Genomic DNA, 15,126 nt, shown 5'->3' on the forward strand with positions numbered 1-15,126 from the left:
TGAGCCAATCTAACCCTATTGACATACCTTTTATACCATGGAACCAATCATTTGGTAAGTGTGTGTATTAAACAATATGCCATATGATAATTCAAAAAACAAATAATGAATAACATCATATGCATTAATAAGTAAATATCCCAAAAGAGTACAACAATCGTCAACTGAATAACAAATGATTACATTCTACGCAATCCCAAACTCCTAACATGAGTCTGAAAAGCATCTCTAGCGATAGGCTTTGTCAAGGGATCTGCAATCATTTGACCAGTAGAAATGTGTTTCAGGACCACCTCTTTTTGCGCAATCATGTCTCTAATGTAGTGATATCTTATGTCGATGTGTTTGGTTTTCCCATGATACTTAGGGTCCTTAGCATAAGCAAGAGCTGCTGTACTATCACAATGAATTGTCACAGGATTTGGAGCATCCGCGACAATCTCAAGATGCTTAAGGAATCTCCTCAACCAAACAGCTTCTTGAACCGCTGCAGAACAAGCTACATACTCTGCCTCCATAGTTGATAACGCTATGCAGGGTTGTTTCTTGCTACTCCAAGTAATGGCACCATTATTAAGCAAGAAAGCATATCCAGATGTCGATTTGCGCTCGTCTAGGTCACTACCCCAGTCAGCGTCACTATATCCGACAAGACGCAAATTCGAAACCTGATAGCAAAGTACATAATCTACGGTTCCTTTGAGATATCTTAATATCCGCTTGACTGCTTTCCAATGGATCTGTCCGGGGTTAGATTGGAATCTACTAACCAGGCCAACTGCATAGCATATGTCCGGCCGAGTACACATCATAGCATACATCAGGCTACCTATGGCATTAGCATAAGGAACACGGGTCATCTTTTCTTTCTCATCCTGAGTCTTAGGACACATCTCTTGGCACAAATTTTCACCTTTAGCAATAGGATTGTCAATGGGTTTACAATCATACATCTGAAAGCGTTCAAGAACCTTCTTTATATAGGTTTGTTGCGACAAACCTAGAAGTTTCTTTGATCGATCCCTGAAAATCTTAACTCCCAGAATGTAGTCTGCCTCACCCATGTCCTTCATCTCAAAGTTGGAGGACAGCCACCCTTTAGCAGCGACTATCATATCCTTATCATTTCCGGCCAACAAAATATCATCAACATACAATGACAAAATGATGATACTCCCCTTGGACCGTTTGACATAAACACAATGGTCTTCTTCAATCATCGTAAACCCATTCAAAAGAATAGCTCGATGAAATCTTAGATACCATTGTCTAGATGATTGCTTCAGGCCATAGATGGACCGTTTTAGCTTGCATACTTTGCGCTCTTGTCCATTGGCCACAAAACCAATTGGTTGATCCATATAGATCTCCTCATCTAGTTCTCCATTGAGAAAAGCTGTTTTAACGTCCATTTGATAGAGTTCCAAATTCATAGAAGCAACTATGGCCAGAATCAGACGAATTGAGGCAAACCTTACTACTGGTGAAAAAGTTTCCTCATAATCTATTCCCTCTTGTTGGGTATAACCTTTTGCCACAAGGCGAGCTTTGTACCTTTCTATTGAACCATTTGCCTTGCGTTTGACCTTAAGAACCCATTTGTTCCCAATAGTCTTTCGCCCTGGCGGTAGGTTCACCAAATCCCAGACCTGGTTAATCTTCATTGACTCAATCTCATCATTCATTGCTTTAATCCACTCATCTTTTGCAGAAGATGAGAGAGCCTCTTGAATTGTCCTAGGCTCATCATCATCATGCGGAGCAATCATGAAAGCTTCCCCTTCAATCTCAAAACGACGACGGGGAAGATTTCCACGTTTGCTCCTACGCGGTTGAGGTTGTTGTGAATCCTCCAGTAGTGGTATGCTCCCACTAGGCGGCAAGTCGCTCCCACTATCCCTAGGAGTTTGAGGAATTTCTTCCTCATTGTCAACTAGGCCACTTAAAGCGCCTTCCTCTTGATCCAAAGCCTCATAAAGCTCTAAATTTCTTTCAACCTCACCTCTAGTTGGAAACTCATCTTCGATGAAATCCACATCTCGTGACACTATCTCAGTCACCCTTCCTTCTGTTTGTTCTCCTATCAACACATAGCCCTTAGAATGCTCTGAATATCTTAAAAAGATACATTTTTTTCCTCTAGGGCCTAATTTCCCATACTTATGAGAAGTGTCATGAACAAATCCCGCTGAGCCCCATGGCCGCAAGTAACTCAAATTGGGTTTCTTGCGGGTCCATAACTCATAAGGAGTAGAAGGTACTAATTTGGAGGGCACTCGGTTGAGAATGTAGGCAGCAGTCAAAAGTGCATCCCCCCAATATGATATTGGTAAGTTTGCTTGCGCCATCATTGATCTAACCATCTCTAGTAGAGTTCGATTTCTCCTTTCCGCCAGGCCATTTTGCTGCGGCGTACTTGGCATCGTAAGTTGCCTTTTGATTCCCTTTTCATCACAAAGCCTTTTAAATTGCTCAGAAAGATATTCGCGTCCACGATCAGTTCTTAGAGTTTTAATACTCTTGTCTAATTGATTCTCAACCATATTCATATATCGTCTAAAACAATCCAATGCTTCATATTTATGGGAAATCAAATAAACATGACCGTATCGCGAAAAATCATCTATAAATGTGATGAAATAGAACCCCCCATGTCTTGCCCTTACATTCATTGGGCCACAGATGTCTGAATGGATTAATTGCAATGGAAAAGATGCCCTAGTGGCTTTTCCAAACGGTTTTCTAATTGACTTTCCCATAAGACAATGTTCACATGTGGACATGGACACTTTAGCGAGATTGCCTAATAGGTTTTCTCTAGCTAATCTAGTCATCCTTTCTTGTCCAATATGGCCAAGCCTAGCATGCCATCTAATTGAATCAACATTATCAGAAGAAGTCAATAAAGCAAATGATTTATCATAGCTAGAATAATCCAAATCCAATATTAAAAAACCATCTGAAATAAAACCACATCCATAATATGTTGTTCCCAAATATATGTAAACACCATTATCAAATACAAACCGAAAACCAAATTTAAGCAATGTAACTACAGAAAGCAAGTTTCGTCGAATCTCGGGAGCATATAACACATCATGGAGTAATAGAGTGCGTCCACCTCGCAAGTCCAGCTTGTAGGTACCAATACCAAGTACCTCCACGCTAGCTCCATTCCCCACTTTTATATCTCAACTCCCAACAGGAATTCGACGGTACTCCACAAATCCGACCCGATCTCGAGCTACATGTTCGGTTGCTGCCGAATCTACAGTCCACATAGGAGAGGAATGAGCAACCAAAACATGGCTAGATACATAAACATAGTGAGAAAAGTCAGAGAGTACCTTCTTCGGCTCAGTGCACTCACGAGCGAAGTGGCCTTCCTTACCGCAGTTAAAGCAAAGCAGCTTAGACTTGTCTTTTTTACCAGCGCGTTTACCTCTCTTGCGCTTGTAAGCCTTTGCCTTCTTGGGCCCTGGTCCAGTAGCTCCATGTTTGTCATTGTTCTTGCGCTTAGGCCTATATGCCCTGCGCGAACTTGACTCAGCCAAATATGCAGAACTATTGGGCTTAGCAGCCTCTAGGCGCTCAGCTTCAAGTTCCAAATGACGCGAAACATCATCAAAAGTTTTAATGTTCTCATTGTGCGTCAGATTTTGGCTCATAGCTTCCCAAGAGCTTGGTAGTGAACGAATCACCGCTTGGACCTGCTGCTCATCAGTAAGTTGGTTTCCAGCTGCTTTGAGCTCGCGGATCATGGATGACATCACCCTAAGATGCAGCTTCATTGTATGATCTATGCGCATCTTGTAGGAGTCAAATCTCATGGTCAATCCGCGCAGTCTAGTGGCAGAAGTGCCACCAAACTTTATCTTCAGTGCTTCCCACATATCTTGAGCTGTTGGATATACCTCGAACTCACCAATTAGATCATTGTGCATGCTGCTTAACATAGTAAAGCGCGCAGATTGATCCTTTTTACGCCAATTTTCATAAGCAGCAAAATCTCTTATGCTTTGTTCGGTATCCCCTTGCATTGGCTCAGTCAGTGAATGGGACAAGGTCTCCAAGACCTCTTGTTCATTTAAAACATATCGAATCTTTCGATGACATATGTCATAATTTTCCCCATCCAATTTTTCCCCTTTATTCAAATCAGCAACAATACTTTTTGAAGCCATATTACTACAAAGAAATTGCGCAAAGGGATATTATACACACATAAAAAATTTGCAGCGATAATCTAAGTTAAATAAAATAATTATTAACACGTCGCGAGATCGAAAAATCGCTAAGCTTCATAATCATCTCCCGCGCCACAAGTGTCATAAATATTAATATTTAACTTAATTTTCGCACAAAATTATGTATGGGAGAAAAAATAAATTTAACTCAACCATAACTCCCACTATTTAAATTAATTCTAGGCAACAAACATAAATATCATGCCAAGAATAAATTCAATGTCATCATTTTAGGGGCTACACATGCTCTTAAAAAATTATCTCAACAAATTTTAAAAGAATAAACATGCGTTACATTTCTCCAAAGAAATAATTATGGATTTTGATATACAATACTTATATAAAAATAAATCCATAAAAATTACTTCAACCCCTAACAATTTTACATACATGCCACTAGACTGTACAAAAAAATATTTAACTAGAAATCTTTTTAACAAATGAATTTTCATTCATTTATGCATGTGTGTTATTATATTATAAATAACAAAGGGAACTCTAATTTCCAAAGAATTCAGTAGCCCACCCGTTAGGGTATCCACTACCCTAGTCACACAGCATGGGTTCAAACCCTCATGCCTCTATGTTTTTTAACTAAAGGCACACGTGGAGCATGATTTCAGTAAAAAAAAATTTTACCAAACCAAAAAACTGCGGGTGAGGGGAATCGAAACAGGGCCACAGTTATCATAGAAGCATCGCTTGACCATTAGGCCAAAGCAGACTCTTGAGAAGGTGCAACGGTTCAAATATAAAAAACGGTTATTTGAACCAGGCCTTCTTCTACCTCTGAACACCCGATTGTCGCCCTTATTTCCAGATTCACCTTTAAACTTAAATCCTTCAGATCTCCCTCATTATATGCCCGTTTTTCGCATTCCATATGTCAAATTAAACCTTATGACAAGTATAATCTTACCATATGAAAAATTAACGCATTTGATGATAAACAATTATCAGAAAAAAGAAAACAAAAATTCATGTTCTTCAACTAAGAATGTTATATCTCTCAACATACATGTCCAATCATCACCAAATTTTGTAGGCATATTCATATGAATGTTCTCTACAATATGTATAAATTTGGTGGTCTAATTCATTCATTTTCGAAATTTGCCATTAAAGGCCATATATTAACGAAAATGGTATATAAATCAGAAACTTGGTTTCATTGCAATTTCTCATGTATACAAAGGCATATATACAATGAGAAACACAGAAACCTGGCTCTGATACCAATGTTAGAAAATTAATATGCACAGCGGAATGAGTACCTTATTTGCACTGCAATCAAATTCTTCAATGAATTTCTTCCTTTTTTCCCAGTGATGGAATACACTACCAGAAATTATTGGAGTAATATTCACAGCATCCACAGTCTAAGAGCACCAATAATGAAACTATATTGAGAGAGAGAGTTGTTTTCTGTTTTTCCTTTTCATACGTACGTCTCTCAAACTATTCTTTAGGAGAGTATTTATACTATCACTCATTTTAAATGAAGATAGCAGTTTTTTCTTTTTAGAATAACTGACCATGTCAGTTTCCTACTTACAAGCCAAGTGTTGTATCACTTGGCTTTGTACACGTAGAGGCGTGCCTTTTGTGGACGCCTTATTATTATTTTCAACGTCATCATGAAAAACTCCATCAAGTAAAAGTCCACAATCAAAATTTCCAACCTCCTCTAAAAATTCACTGCAGAAAAGAAAGTCTCTAATGAGTAAACAATTAATAAATCTTGTTAGCTTTTTTTTTTCTTTTTTTTAAACAAACCTTACATTCAAAAACTTGTTAGTTTTAAATTGGCTCATTCGGTGGTCTTGTTGAAATCGTTCGAAAAGGAGTTCAAGACTGAAGAAAGATTACTAACATTGCCTTATCAGCATAACTTTGCATCACCTGTCTCCTGATTTTGTTGGACTCTGTTGCTTGTTGTTTGCTGTTATACAAGTTAAGTGACGATATATTACTCACCATATATGGCACACAATCATACATAGAACATTGTATAAATGCATAAGTCGCATAAAATTTTACTATATATCATAAGGCCTTTAACTTTAATTAGTTTAATCCATATAAATTAAAACATGTTAAAATCTTTGTTTCCATATGTATAGTTTAAAATTAAAAATATAAAGAAAAAAAAAATAGCGAAAAGAAAACTTGAATTGTGATTATTAAAGCATTAATAGAAAGTTAGTAAGAATCATTAATATTATTAATGTTATACTTACTATATTTTATACAAATTATAAAACCCATATAATTATGAGCCTTAAAAAAAGTACATAGCAAAATAATAAAAAATCTTTCCGTCAACAGCGACCCTAATAATTCAACTATAACATATAATATTATGTTATATACATATTAAAGTGATTAAACATAATAATACATAATTTGATTTGTATTACTTGTTTCCTTATTTGATTTTGATATTAATAATACTTAATTTATTGAATAATTTATATATAGAAAATTCTTCAAATATATTAAATGCCATTAATTACGCTAATTTAATGAACTTGTTTTTAAAGTAAAAATCGGTTCACTCTTAAAAAACCAGTTCACAAATTATGCCTTAAAAAACCGGTTTAGCATTAAAATAAAAACGGTTTACGTCACATGTCACAATATTAAGGCACTTCTGAAAGTGATTTGGCTTTTATATATATACTAGCCTAGAACCCGCGCTATGCACGGGATTATTTATTATAATTTGATTTTAAAACTTAAAACGCATCTCCATTGTATTTTTTATTATAGGTCAAAAAAATTATGTAAAAAAATCTATCATGTCTATTTCAATAAAAAATACAAAAGGTTATTCGACAGTATATTGTTGAACATAGTGACACAATTACACATAAGTTTGTATGAATATATAAATCACATAAAAATATACTATCATAAGAACCATATATAATTTTAGTTTTAATCCATATAAATTAAAACATATTAAAAAATTCCCATATGTGTAATTTAAAACCAACTAAAATGAGTTAAAACATAAGACCCTTAAATCATAAGACCCATAAAACATATTAAAATATTTATTCTCATAGGAGTAGTTTTAATTCTTTTATCAAAGAAAGAAATAAAAAATCGTAGAAGGAATATTGGAACACAAACAAACATAATGAACAACAAAGTCAATTAAATTTACAAAAGAACAATAAGAAATTTGAATGAAAAATAATATATAAATTAGAACAGAAAATAAGGAAAGAGTAACCCTAAACCTTATAACAATATATTGAGAATTGTATCAAAACTGAGAGTAACCCTAAACCCAATAGGTTTTTGTGTAATATCTATTATATTTTAATACAAATAAAACTCATAAAATTCTTGACATTTAAACGATAATACAAAGCAAAATAACAAATCTTTTTTTTTTTTAATGGCTACAAAAATGACAAAATCTTTCACTCAATATTTAATGCAATCAAATAAATCATTTTAATCTTCCCTTAGTCTAAAAAATAAATTAAAACAACCTAAATTCGGCCCCATATGTGTAGTTTAAAATGAAAAGCATAAAGAAAAAAAATAGGCAAGAAAACATGAATTTTGATTATCAAAGTATTAATATAAAATTAGCATAAAATTATAATATTTTTGGTGTAATACCTATTATATTTTAATACAAATAAAACTCATAATTCTAAACATTCAAAAAAGCAAATGAAAAAAAAAAAGAAAAAAAAAGTTGAACAAAAAATTTCACAAAACAAAATAGAAATATATTCATCTCTACCTAATCTCTAATTTAAAACGGTGTTTGGTACAAAAAAAAAAATTCTCAAGAAACAAACTAAAGATCATCAATTCACAACTCCTAAAAATTTATACATAAAAACACAAAGATACATTCATCTCGAATATCTCATACCTTAAATCATAGTTCGGAGTCACATATATTTCTATAAAATTGATCAAATAAACTTTGTGCAACCGTCAACTTCTATAGGAAAGAGTTTTGAAACGTTCTTGCCGTATAAGGAGAGACATGAGTTTAGAGTGAGAGAGATTGACGTGATTTAGGGTAAGAGAAATAAATATGTGTTAATAAAACGAAAGGTCAAAATGAATTAATTAAGGAAAAATTGTATTTTAATAAAGGGAGAGATACAATCTCTACCTAAATGAGGAGGAGACAGGGAGCATAAATCAAGGAGAAGTATTTTTGAATACGAATTTATGTGGGGCTGGTTTTGGTAAGAATAACGAGCAAGGGATGCATGGAGATAATATGGGGGATATTAATGAGGGGGGTAATAAAAGAAGATTTGCTAGTTAATATGGCAAATCACAAGTTGATTGATGAGGAGCTATTAAATGGGGAAAATAATGTTGCTTGGCATGGTAACGTCTCTTTCTCTCCAATTAAGGTGGTGGAAAATAGAAAGGAAACTGATGGAATTAATAAGGCACCAGTAATCAATGAGGCTGATTTGTTTGAAAATGGAAACAGCCAATCTGTATTGATGGATGGAAAATCAAGCCTTGATGACTTGGCAAAGGAGCAAGCCTCGGTGGGAGTTGACAGCCATGTGGAGGTTAATCGAGAGACACGTGAGCCCCATGGCTGCGTGGGTAACTCAAGGCTCTTGGGAAAATGTCATGGAAAAAGAGGGCTCGTGGGGGTCGGCTTCAAAACTCTGTCCAGCAGCAATCCTTGCAGCTTGGCCCACGCAAGGCAGATGTTGTGAAGTTCAATGATAGGGAATTCAGTTCGACCAAGAAGGGGAAGTGGCAGGAGGGAGTTTTCAATGACACTGAAAAAACGGCGGTGGCTGATTCTCAGCCCCGTCGAGAGCCATGATTATCTTAAGTTAGAATTGCCGGAGGCTTGGGAACCCCCGGACAGTTCGAGACCTTTGCCGTCTGGTGAAGGATAAGAAACCCAATTTGGTTTTCCTTATGGAAACCAAACTTCAAGCACACCGAATTGAAAAAATAAGAATCCGCATTGGGTTTGGGAGTGTGTTTGTCGTAGATGGCATTGGAAAAAGCAGAGGTCTGGCACTTTTTTGGACTACGGAGGTAAGGGTTGATATACAAAATTATAGCCGGCGTCATATTAACGCCGTAGTGAAGGAAGATGGAGTGGCTCAAGGGTGGAAATTTACAGGATTTTACGGGCATCCAGAGGTGTTAAAAAGAAAAGAATCGTGGACTCTTCTACGACACCTTAGCTCGTACCAGTCGTCGGCGTGGTTGAGCATGGGTGACTATAACGAAATCTCAAGTGATGAGGAGAAATTTGGAGTCCGCCGACAACCTAGAAGGCAAATGAACGACTTTCGTGATGCTATTGAAGGGAGTAGGTTGGTTGATCTTGGGTTTGTTGGGCCAAAATTTACTTGGAGCAACAGTCAATTAGTGGGGCATTTCACGATGGAACGTTTAGATCGAGCTTTGGCAAATGAGGAATGGAAGGAATTGTACCCTTTCCGTAGGGTGGAAGTGTTGGCTGCGTGTGCTTCGGATCATGCACCAGTAATGATTTCTTTTCACAAAAATGCGTCGCAAAGGCGTAAAAAGAAATTTATTTTCGGGTATGAGGTAGCTTGGCACAAATGTACAACCTACAAAGAAGTGATTAAGAAGGTGTGGAGGGTAAAAGAAAATAACAGAGGTGCTTGGTATTCGGTCTTGAATAAATTGGAGAAATGCAAAAATTCTCTTATCCAATGGAAGAAGGAGAATAAAAGCCAATCCGAAGATATCCTCAAACAGACTACAACTAAACTCTTGGAACTGCAGGGTGAGGAGGAAGAATGGGACCTAGATGAGATTAAAAATCTCCAATCGATGGCAAATGGCCTATTGGAAGAGGAAGAGATGAAGTGGCAACAACGGGCAAAAGTAGATTGGCTCAAGCATGGGGATAAAAATTCCAAATATTTCCATGCTTGTGCCACTCAGAGGAGACGTGCCAACAAAATTTCAAGCATAATTGATGCTGAGGGGATCACATGTGATTCTCCAGAGTCTGTCGTAGAAGCTTTTCTATCATATTTTCGGTGGGTACTCTCCACATCAAGTCCTACAGGGGTGGAAGAAGCTCTGGCGGTGGTGCCTAGGAGAATTACGAACCAGATGAATGTTGATTTGGAGAGAGAGATTTCTATAGAAGAAGTCAGTTTGGCGCTAAGCCAAATGACGCCTTTAAAATCCACAGGACCTGATGGTTTTCCTGTTGGATTTTTTCAAGATAATTGGGTTGTAGTGGCTTTACAATATTTTTTCTCATCTGGTGTTATTTTTCCAACAATTAATTCCACTTTCATTGCTCTTGTTCCCAAAAAATCTAACCCCTATGTGGTATCAGATTTTCGACCCATATCTTTATGAAATGTTTTGTATAAAATTCTTTCTAAGGTTTTGGCGAACAAGTTGAAAATTCTACTCCCTAATATTATATCAAGCAATCAATCTGCTTTCATACCGGGTAGACTGATCTTAGACAATATTTTAGTGGCCTATGAAACTCTGCACACTATGCATTCTAGGATGTACAGTCATGTGGGTTACATGGCACGAAAACTCGATATGAGCAAAGCGTACGACCGGGTGGAGTGGTCGTTTTTGGAAAAGGTGATGAAAAAGATGGGTTTCTCTGACAAATGCGTGGGCATGGTAATGCAATGTGTTACAACAGTGAATTACTCCATCCTTATCAACGGTGAGCCAATGGGAAAATTCACTCCAACAAGAGGACTTCGTTAGGGGGATCCTCTCTCGCCATACCTATTTATTCTTTGTGCGGAAGTTCTCAGCGCCCAGTGAAAGCATGCAGAATGTACTGGATTACTTGGTGGGGTCCCAACGTCGCCGAGAGGTATGCGGATAAATCACCTATTTTTTGCGGATGATAGCCTACTTTTCTGTAAAGCTACACTGTAGGATTGGGGGATTCTGGCGAATTTATTGGACTCCTATGAACGTGCGTCAGGACATTAATGGTTGAATAAAGACAAAACTGCGGTGTTTTTTAGCAGAAATACAGCTCAACCTGTACGTGATGGTATGTTGTCTCTTTTGGGGATCCCGGCGTCACAACATTATGACACTTACTTAGGATTACCTGCGCTTGTGGGAAAATATCGAGTAAGGGAATTCCATTTTTTGATGGAGAAGGTGAAAAGGAGAGTTACCGATTGGAAGACGAATTTTCTCTCTCAAGCGGGGAAGGAGGTCTTATTAAAGGCGGTGGTGCAGACAATTCCTACGTATTGTATGAGCATCTTTTTGCTCCCAAAAGAGCTGTGTAAGGAGTTGAACAAATTGATGCAACAATTCTAGTGGGGGCACTCTGAGAATAATAAAAAAATTCATTGGATAAGTTAGGATAAAATGAGTTTAGCTAAATCTAAAGGTGGATTGGGTTTTAGAGACATTATATGTTTTAATAAAGCTATGCTGGCAAAACAAAGCTGAGGAATTATGCAAAATCCGGAGAGCTTGGCGGCAAAGATTATTGCGGCAAAATATTTTCGCCGGGGATCTTTTATGTTTGCCATGGTCGGAAATAAGCCTTCTTATGCTTGGCGTAGTATTATCGCGGGTCGGGAGCTATTTCGGGAAGGGATCTTTTGGAGAATTGGAGATGGGAGTTTTGTGTCTATTTGGAAAGATAAGTGGATTCCAAGACCGACGACATTTTCAATCCAATCACCCTGCACAATTCTGTCTGAAGAAGCAATGGTTGTGAAGCTTTTAGATGCAAATCCGGTCAGGTGGAATGAGAAACTGGTTCGGGACATTTTTGGGGCTGAGGAGGCCGAGATCATTTGTAATATTCCCATTAGTAGCTACCATCATAAGGATAAACTGATATGGCATGGCACTAGTTCTTGAGAATTTTCCGTCAAAAGTGCTTATCATATTGAAAAGGAGCGTCAAGAGAGGAACAAAGGAGAGAGCTCCAACCAAGGCAGAGGTCAAGCGGTATGGAAGACCATCTGGAGCTTGAAGGTACCAATTTCTTCAAAAGTTTTTTATGGAGAGCTTGCAAGAATATCCTCCCCACTAAAGATAACTTGAAAAGAAGAGGAATCATTGATGAAGAGTTGTGCATTTTCTGCTGTCAAGAGAAGGAAACGGCACACCACATATTATGGGCGTATCCGTCAGCACAAGATGTTTGGGGTTCCAGTAATCACAAGCTTCAAAAGTGCAAATGGAATTGCAGTAATTTCATTGATTTTTTTGAAGAAATGGCGCTATGCCTGAATAGGGAGGACCTGGATCTTTTCGCTATAACTTCCAGAGGAATTTGGCAACGTCGCAATTCTGTTGTGCATGGGGGTGAATTCTCACATCCAACGACTGTGGCAAATCTGGCGAGAGAGGGGCTGACGCAATACACTCAGGCAAATGCTAAGGAATCGATCCTGGTAGTAGATAATATTGTTGGGACGGGATTGAAGTGGCAAGCTCCTCCACTTGGATTTTACAAGGCAAATTGGGATATTGCTCTATCTTCGGATAGGAAGTGGATGGGTATAGGAGTCATTATCAGAGATGAAGGTGTACGGGTGCTTGCAGCTAAAAATAAAACCATTGGGGCAATTTATGAATCGACTGTTGGGGAAGCTTTGGCAGCTCTACATGCAACCGAACTATGCTGAGATTTGGGTTTTTTTGATGTAATTTTGGAAGGCGATTAATTATTGGTTGTCAAGGCCATTGGGGAGACATAACAAAATTGGCTTCGATATGGGCATTTAGTGGAAGATACCAAGCTAATTTTAAGATCCCTCCGTCAATGGAAGATTAGCCATATTAAGCGAGAGGCCAATGAGGCGGCTCATGGCTTGGCGAAGGAGGCATCGAGGGAATCAAGGGATAATTTGTGGATTGAGGAGACTCCTACATGTATTTCAAATATTGTTCTTTTAGAGCTTAATGCTCTTTCTTTATAGAGCTAATGAATGCTTTTGTATTCTTTTTTTCATCTATGAATGAAGAGTATCTAGTTTTCTTTTTTTTTAAAAAAAAAACGGTTTAGATATTTAAAACATGGACATATGTCGCAATTTTAAGCACTTTCAACGTCAAAACTCGGCTTATATATATATATATAGTCAAAAGGAATTAATTAAGGAAAAATCGTACACTTAATTCATTAAAAAAAATAGAAAAAGGAAAAACCCCTTTCAATATTTGCACGGTTTAATTATTAAAAATTATGAGTAAAAAAATTTAAAATTAAAAAAAAAGGGACACGTGAGTTAATAAAAAGAAGGTCAAAAGGAATTAATTAAGAAAAAATCGTACACTTAATTCATTAAAAAAAAATAGAAAAAGGAAAAACCCTTTCAATATTTGCGCGGTTCAATTATTAAAAATCATGAGTAAAAAAATTTAAAATTTCAAGAAAATATTGTTGGTGTGAAAAAAAAAGGTTATAATTTAATTTATGTTATTTGTTTCCTTATTTGATTCGGACATTAATAATACTTAATTTATTGAATAATTTATGTATAGAAAACTCTTGAAATATAATCAACATAATTAATTACGCTAATTAATGACCAAAGGTAAAAATAAAAAAAGGTTTCAGATATTAAAAACATGGACACGTGTCGCAATTCTAAGCACTCTCAGATATTAAAAAACATAGACACATGCCGCAATTCTAAGCACTCTCTACGTCAAAACTCGGCTTTTATATATATATATATATATATATATATATATATATATATATCCACCATCTAATAATAAGTTGCACAGTTGCAGGACCAAGTACAGAAAATAATCAGTTTTGATTGGATAATAGTTGACCTCTTGATCTAAATACTCTCTCATACACAATATCTCCAAACTGACCCATCATCTTAGAATTCAATTTGAATCAAACAGCTAAATCAACAAATCAGACAGTTTTGTGGTTCACTTGAGCTACCACAAAATGCTTGCCACATGGTGGTTCTCAAAGCTTTTTTGTAACTGATGTGCAGCAGAAATAGCAACATTCTCAGGGTGACAGGAACATACAGCCAAGAAGTCACTAGAGAGGAGCCAAAACCAAGAATCCAGCTTCTTTAATGACACTATCGATTGAAGCGTTACTCTTTCCCCCTCCCAGACAATTGTTGCAGTCCAACAAAGAGAGCAATGTAAAGGATTTGAAAACTCTTTCCTTCCTAAAAGTTGCCAGAAACTAGGTAAGTTCTCTGGATTCCACAAATTAGGCATAAATCTCTGGATTCCACAAAATTGTATCTTCCTCTTTTTTTTTTTTTTTGAAGATTATTGGTGTATATAATGAAGAAATGACAAATCTGTCAGATATCTGACTCAACTGATCCAGACTGATGCCTTCTAAAGTAGTTGTTAGCTAGTTAATGTCATCGAATTCTATTTGCACTTTTCTAATTCAAGTTATACAATCTTAGTTACAAGTTATACAATCCTAATTACAAGTCTAGACCATGTGAAATGATCCCATCAAAACAAAGATAAAACCTGTCACAATATTGTCCTTGGAACTTCCACGTATGACTGCTTCTGGGAGCCTATTAATATCATGAAGGCCCACAACCAACAGATTCCCAGTCTTCTCCAAATCAGAATTATAATTCTCTATCATGCATTTTCAAACATTTATAGCCATATTATACTCCTGAGAATCCATATAAATCCTAACTGCTAAACTACAGTTAACATGGTCTGGAACACACTCATTTTTAATCATCTCATTGAACATCACTGAAGCCTCCCCTAACCTCCTGCTCTTCACCAAGTACTGAAACACCACTTTATAAGTTTGCGAATCCAAAAATGTTCAAATGACCCATAATAAACCATCTCATCTAACAACCTTTTCGCTAAATATGTACCCTTACATTGACAA

At 36.6% G+C, this 15,126-nt stretch overlaps 2 protein-coding genes across 2 annotated transcripts; one reads left to right on the forward strand and one right to left on the reverse strand.

The window, feature by feature from the left end:
- Positions 1–3,195: 3,195 nt before the first annotated feature.
- LOC148586192 (uncharacterized) lies at positions 3,196–3,668 on the reverse strand. Its single transcript, XM_088515103.1, has 2 exons — positions 3,348–3,668; positions 3,196–3,268 (listed from the first exon to the last, which is right to left on the reverse strand). Exons 1-2 carry the CDS (start codon positions 3,666–3,668, stop codon positions 3,245–3,247), a joined length of 345 nt encoding a protein of 114 aa, XP_088371229.1. The 3' UTR covers positions 3,196–3,244.
- An 8,546-nt stretch (positions 3,669–12,214) lies between these two features.
- Positions 12,215–12,895, forward strand: LOC148586193 (uncharacterized). Its single transcript, XM_088515497.1, has one exon. It carries the CDS (start codon positions 12,215–12,217, stop codon positions 12,893–12,895), a length of 681 nt encoding a protein of 226 aa, XP_088371623.1.
- The last annotated feature ends 2,231 nt before the right edge of the window (positions 12,896–15,126 follow it).

Source organism: Corylus avellana, chromosome 4 (genome assembly GCF_965113065.1).
Source record: "Corylus avellana chromosome 4, dhCorAvel1.hap1.2, whole genome shotgun sequence".
NCBI classification, from domain to species: domain Eukaryota; kingdom Viridiplantae; phylum Streptophyta; class Magnoliopsida; order Fagales; family Betulaceae; genus Corylus; species Corylus avellana.